This window comes from Danio rerio, chromosome 22 (assembly GCF_052040795.2).
Source record: "Danio rerio strain M-AB ecotype USA chromosome 22, GRCz13ab, whole genome shotgun sequence".
In the NCBI taxonomy this organism is placed as follows: Eukaryota; Metazoa; Chordata; class Actinopteri; order Cypriniformes; family Danionidae; genus Danio; species Danio rerio.
The window spans coordinates 30,716,767-30,730,602 of NC_141042.1; the positions used below are offsets into that span (position 1 = coordinate 30,716,767).

The 13,836-nt window shown below is 34.4% G+C and overlaps 1 protein-coding gene and 1 long non-coding RNA gene across 2 annotated transcripts in view; both read left to right on the forward strand.

The window, feature by feature from the left end:
- LOC147838569 (uncharacterized) overlaps window positions 1-13,836 on the forward strand; it is a 142,783-nt gene that overhangs the window by 20,162 nt on the left and 108,785 nt on the right. The gene's annotated exons all lie outside the window — the stretch shown is intronic.
- On the forward strand, window positions 412-3,691 carry LOC147831621 (uncharacterized). The gene is made up of 5 exons (XM_087304544.1): window positions 412-941; window positions 1,045-1,395; window positions 1,505-1,606; window positions 1,696-1,808; window positions 2,930-3,691. The coding sequence occupies exons 1-5, from the start codon at window positions 917-919 to the stop codon at window positions 2,978-2,980; spliced, it is 642 nt and encodes a 213-aa protein (XP_087160670.1). The 5' UTR covers window positions 412-916; the 3' UTR covers window positions 2,981-3,691.

Consider the following 13,836-nt stretch of genomic DNA (forward strand, 5'->3'; position numbering starts at 1 on the left):
ATAGCTCGAGGACAGAGAACAAAACAACATAACTGTCCTTAAAAATACTGCAATAGGTAAGGCTATGGGCATAGCAGGCAGGTAAAACAGGCTGTAACCTTTACTTAATTATTTATACAGACCCCCAAACTACTGAAAAAGTTATTATTTATTTATTATTTACTCACCTTCCTATGTAAAACCTATTATGTGAGGCTTACTTAGCAAAAGTGGTTTGGATGGTCTGGCTCATTATAATCTTTCAGAGTTGAAGTTTAGTTTAGTTCAGTTCAGTGTGGTTTAATTTTCACTGCTGAAAGTCCAAACACTGAAGAGCAAATCCATCAAAAGTCCCAAACCAAGCAAGCCAGTGGCAAGGACCAAAACTTCACTAACTGACAAAAGTAAAAGTAAAAACATTGAAAGAAACCAGGCTCAGTTGGGCACGACCATTTCCCCTTTGGCCAAACTTTTTGTGCAGAGCTGCAGTGTAGGTGCCAGAGGCTCGAAAATGCTGGACATCCATTGTGGAGAAGCTGCAGGTGTGAGTAGGTGCAGGTCAATCCGGCGTGCCACAGTGTATCATGAAATTAGGTGGATAAATCCATAAATTTGCAACAATGTAATTTTAGATTTTTGCTTCTGTGTTGGGTTTCCATTGGTTGTCCGATGTAAAACCTGGGTTCTGTGCTAAAACTTTTTTTTATTTTTTATTTGACACAACCAACATCTGATGTTATAAAGTAATATTTATGAAACAATTGCTAAATTGCTAATACATAGGGGTGGATTGGTTTGTGCAAAATGGAGAATGCAGAATGTGGTCAGCACAAACTTCCTCTTGTGTGACTACAAGTCCCCTCATGAAAGCTCTGGTTTAAAAGATTCATTTTAAAGGCAGCGTGAAAGAACCTCAGCCCTCAAGGGCTTTAACAACATGAAGGCCGTGCTGCTTCTTCTCTGTGAGTTTATTGCATTTTATGGTTGTTTGAACTAATGATATTATTTATTGTTTTAATGGCACAACTATGTTGAAGGTCTGAATGTGTGTGCTATATTTCACAGATTTGCTCATGTGGTTTAAGGATGCTGAAATGTTAACATATCAACTAACAGATTTGGGTCAAAGTGTGACTATAAATTGTGATTTTGATGTAAAGGAGGTTTACTGGTTATTCCTGAAACTACCAGATCATCCAGTTCCGATATTAAGCTCTTCAACAACTGCAGCAACTTTTTACTCCAATAAAACTTTTAGACAGAAATTTTCAGTGCAGAGTAAACACTGTTTATTCATTCAAAATGTCACGACTGATGAGTTAGGACTTTATTACTGTGTGACCAAAGAAGCACATCCGAAATACAGCAACGGCACCAAACTGCACACTGAAAATGGCACCAACCTACACACTACTAGTAAGTGAGCTTTCAGTAATTTTAAAATAAGAATTTAAATGACTTTTAGACAAAATGTAACAAATAGTATGCTCCTTCAATAATTGCACAGTATTGTTTACAACTCCAGAGATTCAGAAGCCTACAGAGGCTAAGAAGAGCCCGAGACCATGGCAGATTATTAGCCTTACGTCTGGACTGTTGAATTGCATTCTGATTACTGTGATCATCGGTGAGTTCTTTAATATGATGTTTTTGGGTTTTTTTATTGTTCAAATAAAGAGACTTTAAAATTTAAATCTGATTAAATGTCGCTTTAAGGACTAGCAAGAAAAAAGAAGAGAACAAGAGACAACTTGAACCAATCTCAAGATGTGCACCTACAACAGCCTAAAGTTAATCTTCAAGAACCACAAAGCTCAAGTGAAGTGCAGGTAAATCAAATCTATCAATGGTTTACATTACATGATTTAGCATGAGTTAGGGAAAAGTGAAGTACTAGCATATGCAGTTTTAGTACAATGAAGGATGACAACATTTAAAAATGCATATGTTAGTATACTAGAGGTGTGACAAGATCTGGGATCTCAAGAGACTAAATCGTTACAAGGTTTCTCGTCAAGGAGGAAAGTTTTCTTTTTAGTTGTGATGTTTTAATTTGATTAAATTAATTTAGTACTGAAGATTGAAGGCAGGATTGGATTTGAACCGCAAATCAAGTGTTTTGCACACAACTGGCAACTTGGGCTTGGCCGAGTGTGCCGTAACCATTTTTTCCACCGGAGTTCAAAGGTTGAAGTGTCCAAAAGTAAAGGCTGCTACAACTACCACCACAAAAAATAATCATGAGATGAAATAGCATTTTAAATATGCTTTAAGTCATAATCATCATAAACACAAATCGAAATAAGAGGTGAACTATTCCTATTTCACTCACATTATTGAAGTGCTGTAAAGAAATGAAAACGCATTAATCAAACTATTACTGTACCATCATGTAGAAGTTTTAGCTGCATTTGAAACAGGATAAGCCATACACACATGGCTGTTTGAGACAATTCTCTGACATCACTGAGTCAGTAAAGAACACACATCTTCTTTGAGTGTGCGCACAAACACAGTGAACTCCTGGACACAAACACACACCCATCATCATTGTCATTATTTCATCTAGAAAACTGTAAGTTTTCTTTTTTATTGTATGTGAGGTATCAAACTCCATTAAAACAGCTCTCTCCTTTTAGTTTGTCCAGTCAGTAGAGTTTATAGCAAATTATTTAAACCTCATATTTAACTTAAGTAGTTTTACATTTTGTAATTTATTTTTTTGCTCTTTTTGGTTGAATAACATACTATTCACTATTCATATATTTTTTATTGAGGATTCCAAAAAATAGTATAAAAATCTCTTCACGTTCTCGTGAACCCAATCTCATGTCTTGTCTCCTAGAGTAAGGGTCTCGTCATACCCCTACTGTACACTAACTAGATTGGATCATAGTCTTTCTCACATATGAATTAAGAGTAACGGTTATTCTTTGTTTGTTGTTTTCAGTATGTGACAGCACACTTTTCTTCACCATCTAGAAGGTTTCAGCCGAGTTAAACAGCACAGCTGCCAAATCAGAGAAAAAATAACCATATCTGACCCAGTTTAGTTTCATTTCTCATTTTATCTCTTTAATAATCATATTTCGATATTGTTGTGCAAAGAGTTTATATGTAAAGCATAAGTGAAAACAAGAAGATAATTCATGTGTATCAAATCCTTTACATGCAGTTGCTAAATGTGTCAGTAACCTACACAGCAAGAAATGCTGCTCAGTTCTGTAATTAAAATGAATGTTATTTGTGCTTTGCATAAATGTTGAGTTTCTATGCATGCAGATGTTGTAGGTGTACGGTGAATAAAAATCAAACAAATGAACAACATCCTGACATTCAAGAGGGTTAAGCGAATACACTATCAGAAATTGTTCAGATTTTATTTAAAATGTCTCAATTTGTGTTTCGATTAGACACAAATCATTTTTGGTGTTGGCCAGATTGCCTTATTGAGATAACATGCTAGTTATCTAAAAAAACTAATTTGTGTTCATAAATTTTTACATAACTGTAACACTTCATAACTGTTTTTTTTATGACTTTTGTTATTTTGGATTATCTTTTGCTAATACATTATTTAGTTTTGTAATGAGTGTAATGAATAGCCGGTCTGACTGTAGCCATACAGTATCCATTCTGTATTATACAGTTTGTGTGTGTGTTAAACAGTCAGTAAGCTGTTGTTTTGTTCATTAAAGCTGTTACAACACAATCTGTAGTTTATTATTTAATTCAGAAATTAAGATGTCAACATTTAGCCACCGGCATCCCATTCCAAACTGGATGATTTTGGGTGTTAGATTATAAAGCCAGTTGGAAACTGTAAATATGGTCTAATAACGTTATCATTAGCATAATTGGACAACTTCGTTCAACAGTAGCGTTTGCACAGGCTTAAAACAGTAAACAATGTCAGGTAAACAGCTCACCTGTGGCGTTCACACCTCTAACCTATAATTAGATTTCATAAAAAATACTTCACTGGTCTTGCAACTACAAGAAAAGCACATAAAGCCACAAGCACAAACAAACCACATGCTCTCACACACACTTGAAAACATGTCAGACTTAACTATTGTTAGTTATTTGTGCATAGTTTTATCTATAGACTATACCTTAAATTTCCAGGTGTGGTGATAATATACTAATAGTATATGGCTTTTTTTTGTTTATATAATACGTGATTTGATTATATAAAAAGTGATCTCCCCCCATAAACTCCAGGATGTAAAATTTATAAAAAGCAAAAACAAAAAAAAAGTTTCCATTTAGATTACAAGAGTAAAATATCCTTACAAATAATCACAAGAGTGGCATAAGGACTCATGTACTTAAGCATGAATTTTACATTTAGAGATTGAATTAGACATAAATTAGATTTTTTCTCAGTGAGATGAAATCCGCTTGTTAAGTGATTGATGTCACACAAAGCGGCTTCCGGGTCTAAGCGCTCTATCAAACTGTATAGGGAGAGTCATTAAATGGTAATAATAACCGTTTATAAAGCGATGCAATACTTTCGAAAATCACAATCTCAATATATACATCCATGCCTAATATCAGATGGCCAGAAAGTGATAAATTTAAAAAAAAAAAAGTTCAAATATTGGTGTCTGTGATGCAGCAAGTCCAGATACTGTTGTGTACAACATGATTTTATATAAAATTCACTTTAATGTGTGACATGACTAAAACACTGTCATAAACAAATAATTTCTCAATTTAAATGAGTGGCGGCTTGGACCTAAAAACAAGCAGATACCTGTTACCTGTAAGCATTGGCCAGAAAAGTCGTAACACAGACACTACTTTTGTTTTGCTTATTATTATTATTATTGTTATTATTATTATTATTATTATTATTACTGTTGTTATTATTATTAAGCAAACATCTAATGTGCTCTAAACAGTATTTAGTAAACATTATCATAAAGAGAGACGATCTTGATTAATATTGAGTAATTTTCATATATTGGGCATGTGGTTCCAGGCGCAATGCAACCATTTATTGCTAGTTTCAGTCTAATGCAAATATCAGTTTATTTTGAGACAACTGAAATAGACATTGACTGACTAAAATCTAGTGTAAAGTCAATACTGCAGGGATTTCTTTTTTTTTTTTTTTTCAAAAATGGCATTAGTATCATGCACTTATGCATGTCTTAAATGTGTGTACATACTGCTTATTATGCACACAGGCAGGAACAGAAGCACACAAATATATTTATATTTAAAAATGTTAGAATTAAAATGTAAAAACTTAATATTGTGTACATAAATACAAAAACTGTTACCTCCTCCCAGTTTATTCATGAAAGTTTACATTTGTTTAATATTTGTATTATTATTATAACTTTTATTATTTCCTGTTATATACATATTTATAATATATTTGTGTTTGGTGCTAGATTTGTCCACCTGATGAGTTGATATATGCATATAGTGGCATAAGTAGGATGTGTGTGTGGATGTTAGTCATGGACTAAATTATAATGAACTAATTTATAAAATTAAAGCCTATATGGAGTTGATAGGCTCTATTTTGACGGTCCATGCGCATAGCGCAAAACCCAGGGCGCAAACGCTTTCAGGGCGCGTTTTTGCTAAATTAATCCTTTATATTTATATCCTATATCTATTCTTATTATATACTATATATATCCTTAATATATAATTTTTTTCATATGGAAAGATATTAGCCTATTGCTCTCTTGTGCGTATTAAGCAGTGCGTAAGCGAGGCGCAACTCTGCGCCGGAGTTTAGACCGGGTTAGTTTTGGTCTAATGAAAAATCTATTATAGATTCTCAAAATAGCAACGCGCCAGCAGTCCGCCTCAGAATGCCTTCCTTTTTAGACCAGAACGCCTATGGGCACAAAAATGAGCGCTAATGCATTTGCTATTTAAACAGAGTAGGGCAACGCCTCAAAACGACTCTTGCCAAGCTGAAACTACCAACTACCAAATATTTCCCAAATAAATAGCCAATTGGGGTTGACACCTCAGGTTCATCTCTTAGATGGTCTGCTACCGTGCAAAATTATTCCATTTCCTCACTCGTGAAGTGTTCAGTTTTTTTCTGCTGACAAATATCACCATATAAATAGTCAATGTGCTGTACATTACCAACTCGCTCTTAAAGGGAATGGGAGATGAGAATTTTATTAGTTTAGTGCATGTTATGCCCAAAACCCATAACTTATTAAGAGAATTTAAAAAATGTTTTTTAGACCTTATATTTTTTTGTGATATTAACCTGTCAGTTTAACATGCTGTGGTTCTGTCTCTTAGTCATGCTTTCTTTGCTTAAAAGAATGATCTGTACTGTATGTCTCTGCTCAGTAAATGACGTGTAATTCTTAATTTGAGTGTTTGTCTCTTCCCTGCAACAACACCTGACACCTAACATCATAAAACCTGCATGCATTGATTGGTTTATCATCATCATCGAAAAATAAATTAATCAAGTACATAGGGCCTGTACCACAAAGCCAGACTAGCTGGCTTGAGTTTGATTTTGCATCAATTCTGGGTTTTAGGTAACATGAAGGGATCTCAGCTTAGCTCAGCTGTTCCATAATATGGCAACAAAGAGTGCTTAAAATCAAGCTGCCTTTGTGTTACCTAAAACGCAGGATTGGTGCAAACTAAACTGACTAGCCAGCTAATCCAACTTCATAATAGAAACTTCTCAAATCAAACAAATATTTTAGAAATAAACAAGAACTGGATAAAACAGGCCTCGCTAATAAATACTGCTATTACTGATCAAATTAGAGCAAAGCAATTATAAAGACATACATAGCAAGGGACTTTAAATACAATGAACACTAAAATTAGAAAAAAAAATCTGAAATAAGTAAATTTTTATGTTTAAAATTTGAAGGATTTGTTGTTGCGGTTTTAACATGTTAGTAGAGCAGGACATAGTTTCACACAGGAAATCACTAGTCTCTCACAGACATCAATAGTCTCTCATCGGACATCACTCTGTCACAACATCACTAGTCTCTCAAGCTTCACACAAGACATTGCTAGACTCTCACAACACATCACTAGTCCCTTGCTTTGCTCTGTTGTGATCTTGATCTTTTTCAGGTTTAATTCAAGACTCTGGGCTAGCCATTTCATTATTTTAGTATTTTCAGTTTCAAGGCTTAACCCATTTGTTGAGTGACAGGGTGCATTGCACTGCATGATAATCACTGGCTGATTGGACAATGAATTCAGGGAATTAACCGGATGTTGGTGATTGAGCCTCTGATATATAATGTCTGATTTATAACATCCTGTAACTGTAAAAGAGACTCAACTTCTGCTGGAAAAAACACCCAGAAACCATGACACTTCACCGCAACCTTTACTGACTTCTGAACACACATTTGGTTTAGTCTTGACCAAGCATACCATAAGCTAAAAAATAAAATAAAAAATACCATCAAAAAAAGAAAAAAAAAAGCTAAATGTGGTGTTTCCGGTGATTAATACATTAATGCTTTTTTAAAACGTAAAAGAATAGACTGAATAAAACAAGTGGTGCTCACTTCAGAGCCACTTGGGCAGAGCTGAGCTCCAGCAAGGGGGAGCTTCAGCTCCAGCTCCTCCTTCCTCCACCTTCAATAGGGGTTGGGGTTAGAGGTGGGTTGGGTGTACGCATTAAAACAGCTAATAGGAGGAGGAGTTGGAGCTCAAGCTCCTCCTCGTTTGAGCCTAAGTGGCTCTGCAGCGAGCAGTGTCTCGAATAAAACTTGTGGTTAGATAAAAACTGCCTTCAGCTTTTGCTTAACGTGTGCATTTCCGGAAAGCTCTGAAGTGTGCATGGTGGTTAAACAAACAGCTGGTCAAAGTTTACAGTCCAGCGAAGTCAACAACATTTATGCACATCTACAGCTGCAAATGTAAAAAACATTTAAACACATCTGACCTCATCATTTAGTTTACTTTTTCTTTGTATCTTATAAAAATGTAATTAATGACATTACTCAGGCACACTTTTTTAGTGTGCCTGTCTGTTTTATTTACAGACATATATAATTAAACCTTAAAGTGAACAATTTATTTTGATCGAATTCCTTTCTCAGTTTCATAGTGGTATAACTTTTTTCACACCGTGATGGCTATAATTGGCATACATCTGCACAGCTTTGCGGCTAACACATCTAAATTTGTTTACATGAAGAAAACTGCAAGGGGATGTTTTTATAAAGTGTGTTACTGGTCTTACTCATGTAAGAACAAATCAACCACAAAGTCTCATGTGAAAGAGGGATAAAGGTTTCTCCATTATGCATGTGACAAATGTGAAATTGTGACTTTGGTAAATCAAATAAAATGGTTAGAAATGCTAATTATATCATCATTTCTTTTGTGATCTCATCCAGAGAGGTTTGTGCCAAATTATTAAAATAATTTAATGCAATTAGATTTGTAATGCATCTATAATGTGTAGTGGAATTTTGGATTATACTGTTTTGGAATAAGTTGGTTGTTCATACTGCTGTGGTGACCCCTTATAAATAAATAGACTAAGCCGAAGAATAATGAATGAATGAGTGTACTGGAATATCAGATCTTCATAATAAAACAATGACTATTGTTGGAATATCTTGCCAATTCAATACGTGTTCAAGAAAAAAGGTCTGGAGAGTTTTTTCTTCAATGCCAAAAATATTAGTAATTTATTAGATACAAATGAATAATTCGATGACAGAGCTCTGGGTTACATTACCCCAATGCAATACAAGAATTACATTCAAGAGGTTCGCAACTAATATATACATTTCCTGACTCCAGCATATGGATAATTACTGAATGAATTGAGCAGTCCAGTAGATTGGATGTTGTGGATTATTGTGGTCTGCTATTGGTGGACCAGGGGTCTGTTCCATAAACCAAATTTACAGAAAAAGCTAGGCTTATTTTGGTAAGTCAGGTTTATTAATGGCAGATTCGGTTTCATAAATAAATTTTACGATAGTTCAAACTCAGATAATCTGGCAACTTATGCTGGGAAACTAGCCTGGTCCGGGGCAGGTTAACACTCAGGCTAAGGCTTAAGCTCTTTGGTCTAATTTTAGAGGTCGTTCAGTTCTCGTTGCCATCTTAGCACACAACATAATCGATGCATCTACGCTCGACCTTCAGGGTTTCGCGACAGTAATGTGCACAAGCAGTTATCTCTAGATTATTTAAACTGAACTCAGATTAGTTAGATTAAATGATCTTCAACTTGATGTTATGAAACCAATTTAAGCGTGGACTTTTAGTTTGGCTCATTGAAGTCAGGTTTTTGTTAACTGAAATTGTTTACTGACATGAGGGTGGGATAAACTATTCATCACATCAGAGGGCTGTTTCATAAAAGTGGTTTAAAAAAGTCAAAAACCTGACTTCAATTATTAATGCTTATTTTTAAATTGTATTTTAATATTCCCTCTTCAAAGAGGAGGGAGTATTTAAATGTAACATAATTTAAGCAACAGTGATGTAGAATGATAAATAAATACAATTTAAAAATAAGAATTAATTTAAATATCATAGTGATAATTACTCTCCACCATAATATAATGTAAAAACCCACCATAATTTTATACAATGCATTTTATTGTTTTAACCACCAGAGGACAGCAGTGGCCCATTGTGACACATACAGGAATAAGCTACCTTTTCTTGAATGTAAATATTTTTTCTTTTCTTTTTCTTTTCATTATTTATATTTAGCTCTATGCACGTTGTAAATAATTGATCATGGCTTGGGGGTAATAAAACCACTGTATTCCGTTGTTTTGCTCTGTCTTGTTAACACCAGCTCTAAAATCAATATTTCTCAAAGGCTACTGTATGTCTACACTAACACGAATAAATTTGAAAACGTCTAAAAACACTCTTATGTCCACAGTGACATTTCCAATGAATTCCATCATCCAAACTAAAATGACTGAAATAGCTGTCTTTCATGTACTGCACATATGCACAGATGTAAGATGCTTTAACCTATGTCATATCCGCTTGGCATTTATTTTCTTTTAATTTGCATTCTTATACTACATTCTAAATTTTTTTTTTTTTTTTTTTTTGAAAAATCAGCATACTTTTGAGTGTGTAACAGGGTATGCAAGCTTCAGGACAAACTACTTCCTCATTAATAGAGCGGTACTTCCTTTTTTTTTTCTTTGTTGTTTAGTTACAAACCCTGTCAATCAGAGAAGCAGCAGCAGGTTAATCTGCCGATTGCTGGTCTTTCATGCAGAGAAATCTGCATAATTATGCAATAAATTTATGTCTAAACACATCTTTATATAAGTTTACATTGCTGTTGCATATGAAATACAACATTGATTTAAATGTTTTCGAGTTGGCTAGATATTATTAATCGGTTTTTGTATTTGAGCATCCAAAGGACATGACACAAAGAGGGAGGTGCTTACAATTCAATTTTAATTATGTTTCAGAGAATTATAAAAAAAAAAAGATATAGCTAGCATTTGACAAAAGAGAACTTCCAAAATCTCTCCCAATTTAGTGCTGGATTTGGCTAAATATCCTCTAACCGACAAAGTTGTGGATTGTGAGCCCCAATCTGCAAGTATTTTTATTTGTTAAATTTGATCAACTACATGCACAGTTGCTTGCATTAAGGTTATGCTGAAGCAAGGACGTAAACAAGGATGTAAACAACTGGAAATTATGTTTGACACCACTAACAATTTAGCTAAAAATTCACATTAATCAGTCAAACCGCTGTAAACACCCATCATTTTCAGCGGCGAGTGCAGTGTCACTCTATGCGGCCACTTTCAGTGTCTCTCTGCAGACGATTTTTTGTGTCTCTCTATGCATACTCTTTCCGTGCATTCTACATCTCAAATAACAAACTACCAAAAGATATGAGAATGTTTCATATTACTTACTCAAGCTTATTTCGAATATATGTGAAAGGAATTTTATTTTAGAAAGCAGGCGTGAGACTCAGCTGTGTGTTCTTAGTTTTCCTGTCTGATACAGGCAGGTAACTCATCTAACAGCTACTCTGACTGACAGTAGCTATGTTTCCATCCACCATTTGCAAAATGCACATAAAAAAACGGTTGATTGAAACACCATGATGCGCATAAATTTTGAAAATGCGCATAACAAACTTGTGCGCATTACTAAGTAGAATACACTTTTTATTCGATAAGAAAAGATGCGCATAAGCTACGATGGAAACACTTTTACCGCACAAGTTCAGTATTCGCATTAAAAAAGGTTGTGTGATTTTGTTATAAGAGATCATGTGATGATGAGAATGTGTGTAAATGGACAAATACGCAGGCTACAAATCAGGTTTTAAAACAACTTAACTGTTGTTTTGGTCGTTCTAAAATGCCTTAACCATTTAAGTATTAGTGTTGTTATATAATTAATGACCTTCAGAATCAAGAGCGTCTGTGCTCCGCAACTGACACCTTCAAACACCACCACGCATTCACTGCATGTCAGGATTGACTTCTGAGGCGCAAATCATTTTTTTAGATGAAGAAAAGATTAACGTAGCTTCTCCTACCAAGGTAAATTCAGTTTTTACTGTTGATATTTGGCACCAGTTAATCAGAAAGTGACATATTTGTTCGCTTTGACTCTTTGGATGGAAACTACTTTATTTACACGTCTTTTATGCGGTAATCCAGTTTTATGCATAAAGTTCATTCACATTTTTAATGAAAACATTGCTAGTGTTTACACTGCTCAAAAGCGCATGTTTGTGGGCACATGATGTGGTGACATTGAGCCAATCCACGAATTACAGTATATTATTTTAGCTGACCAACCAGAGCCTCTAGAGGGCAGACCTTTCGGAGGAAATTTGACAGTTGTTTTCATGTTAGCGGAGTAGCTGTATATAATCAAGAATAAGATATATGAAACAATAATGTGATTTTCTATAAGTGAAGCGTGGGCACACATTGCTTTGCATCTTATAAACACAATCATGATTCATTAAAACTAAATGGCTTAAAATATGACAATTTGAATTGTGTTCATTTAAATTAACCATTGTACTTTGTTTAAACTGATTAGTATATGCCATTAAATGTTTTTGAATTTTATTTCTTAAAACGTTAAGTCTTATTTCTTATTAAATCTTATATTTGGGAGATGGGTTGCAGCTGGAAGGGCATCCGCTGCATAAAAACGTGCTGGATAAGTTGGAGGTTCATTCCGCTGTGGCGACCCCAGATTATGTTTTTTTTTTACAATGGCTATGACAGTTTTTTCAATACATTTAACAAGTTTGCTAAACTCTTAATGCACCAACACACCTAAAACACACAATTGGCAAACAGTTAATTTCATGCTCAAAATCACACATTGTAAACTAAACCTTTAAACTACTTTTCAAAATACAATAATAAACTAACACACTACACCATGTCTAACAAAACACTGCAAACATGATTCAAAATTAAATATTCTTCAAAACACTAACACATGCTCTCCTCCAACAGAAACATTCAATCAAGTTAATCATAACACATTGACAATAAAAACACTATCATCAGTTAAATTTACAGTAACTGCATTATTTTATGTGTCAGCTCTGCCTTTATAATTAAAGCCTCTCTACAGTTTTGTTTTGTTGGGTTTAGTAAATGCAGGAATTTGCTTTATAAAATTTACAGTTTATGTAAAAAAAATACAAACACAGAATTGCTGCATTACAGACTTTATTTGCAAAAGGATTTCACTGCAAGATATACACACAGAAAAAGCAACGCAATTATAAAAAAAATTAAATAAAAAGTAATCTTCTAATCTGCCTGGTCTTCTGCATTTGGCCACATGTTTTCATCCACATTACACTTGATATCTTCTATGGCCTGGCATGCTAACTGTGGCCCTTTGGCCAATTATGTTTTTCCCACGGCGACATCCCCAGCCTCGTCAACATAGATAATTCCATGTGGTACTTGATTGGTCTCCAACTTCATGACTCTCTGAAAATGCTGTACTGTACTGTATATCTACTACAGTTTTTCTTGATTGCTTTGATGCAGCCGTCACCTGAAACTACACATTTTCAAAACAGTTAACAAACAGGCCTAAACAGTGGCACTCATGGTCAAAATGACACATTTTGCTTGCAAAACACACATACCATGTTAAAACATTTAAAATATGCAACAAAAGCTTGTTTTACCTTCAAACAGCACAACTTGCAAACAAGTAAATGAGCTCTTTTAATTAATCATTACACAATAGACAACAAAATACAAAATACAGAACTGTAAAATCAGTGCACCATTGTTTGCCATAGCCTATTGCAAATGCCATTTCTTGTCTTTCTATTTGGGCTGTCAAATTTGCCTTTTTGCAAAGAATTGGATCTAGATTAAGAAAGGCTTTCATTAAATTTATATTGAATTCAAACTGTGGCTGAAAAGTGAAATACTGTAAAAAAAAAAAAAGAAAAGAAACAGACAAAAAAGTAATAAAATACTGTAAATATTAGAGAAAACACATGCAATCCAATATACAGTTAAACCTATTCGAAGTATAGGACATTTACCTCCTCCATCCATGCTGGCTCAGAACAACACAAACCTTCCACCGTTTTTAATGTTTGCAGACAGATTGCTTATTGAAGATTTGTGTGAAGGAGTATCAAATCAGTGCTTCAGTGATTTCATACTGATCTTGGTAGTTTATAATGGTTAGGAGTAGATTGTTTCTGTTTGGTTATCATAGCTAAAACAATGGAGTTTGGACTCCTTGAGTGACATCTGTGTTAACTAATTTGAAAAATGGTTGGGAAAATGTATCAACCCAATGAGAAAGAGTTTACACATTTGCAAGACCTATCTTCTGCTCTGCTGG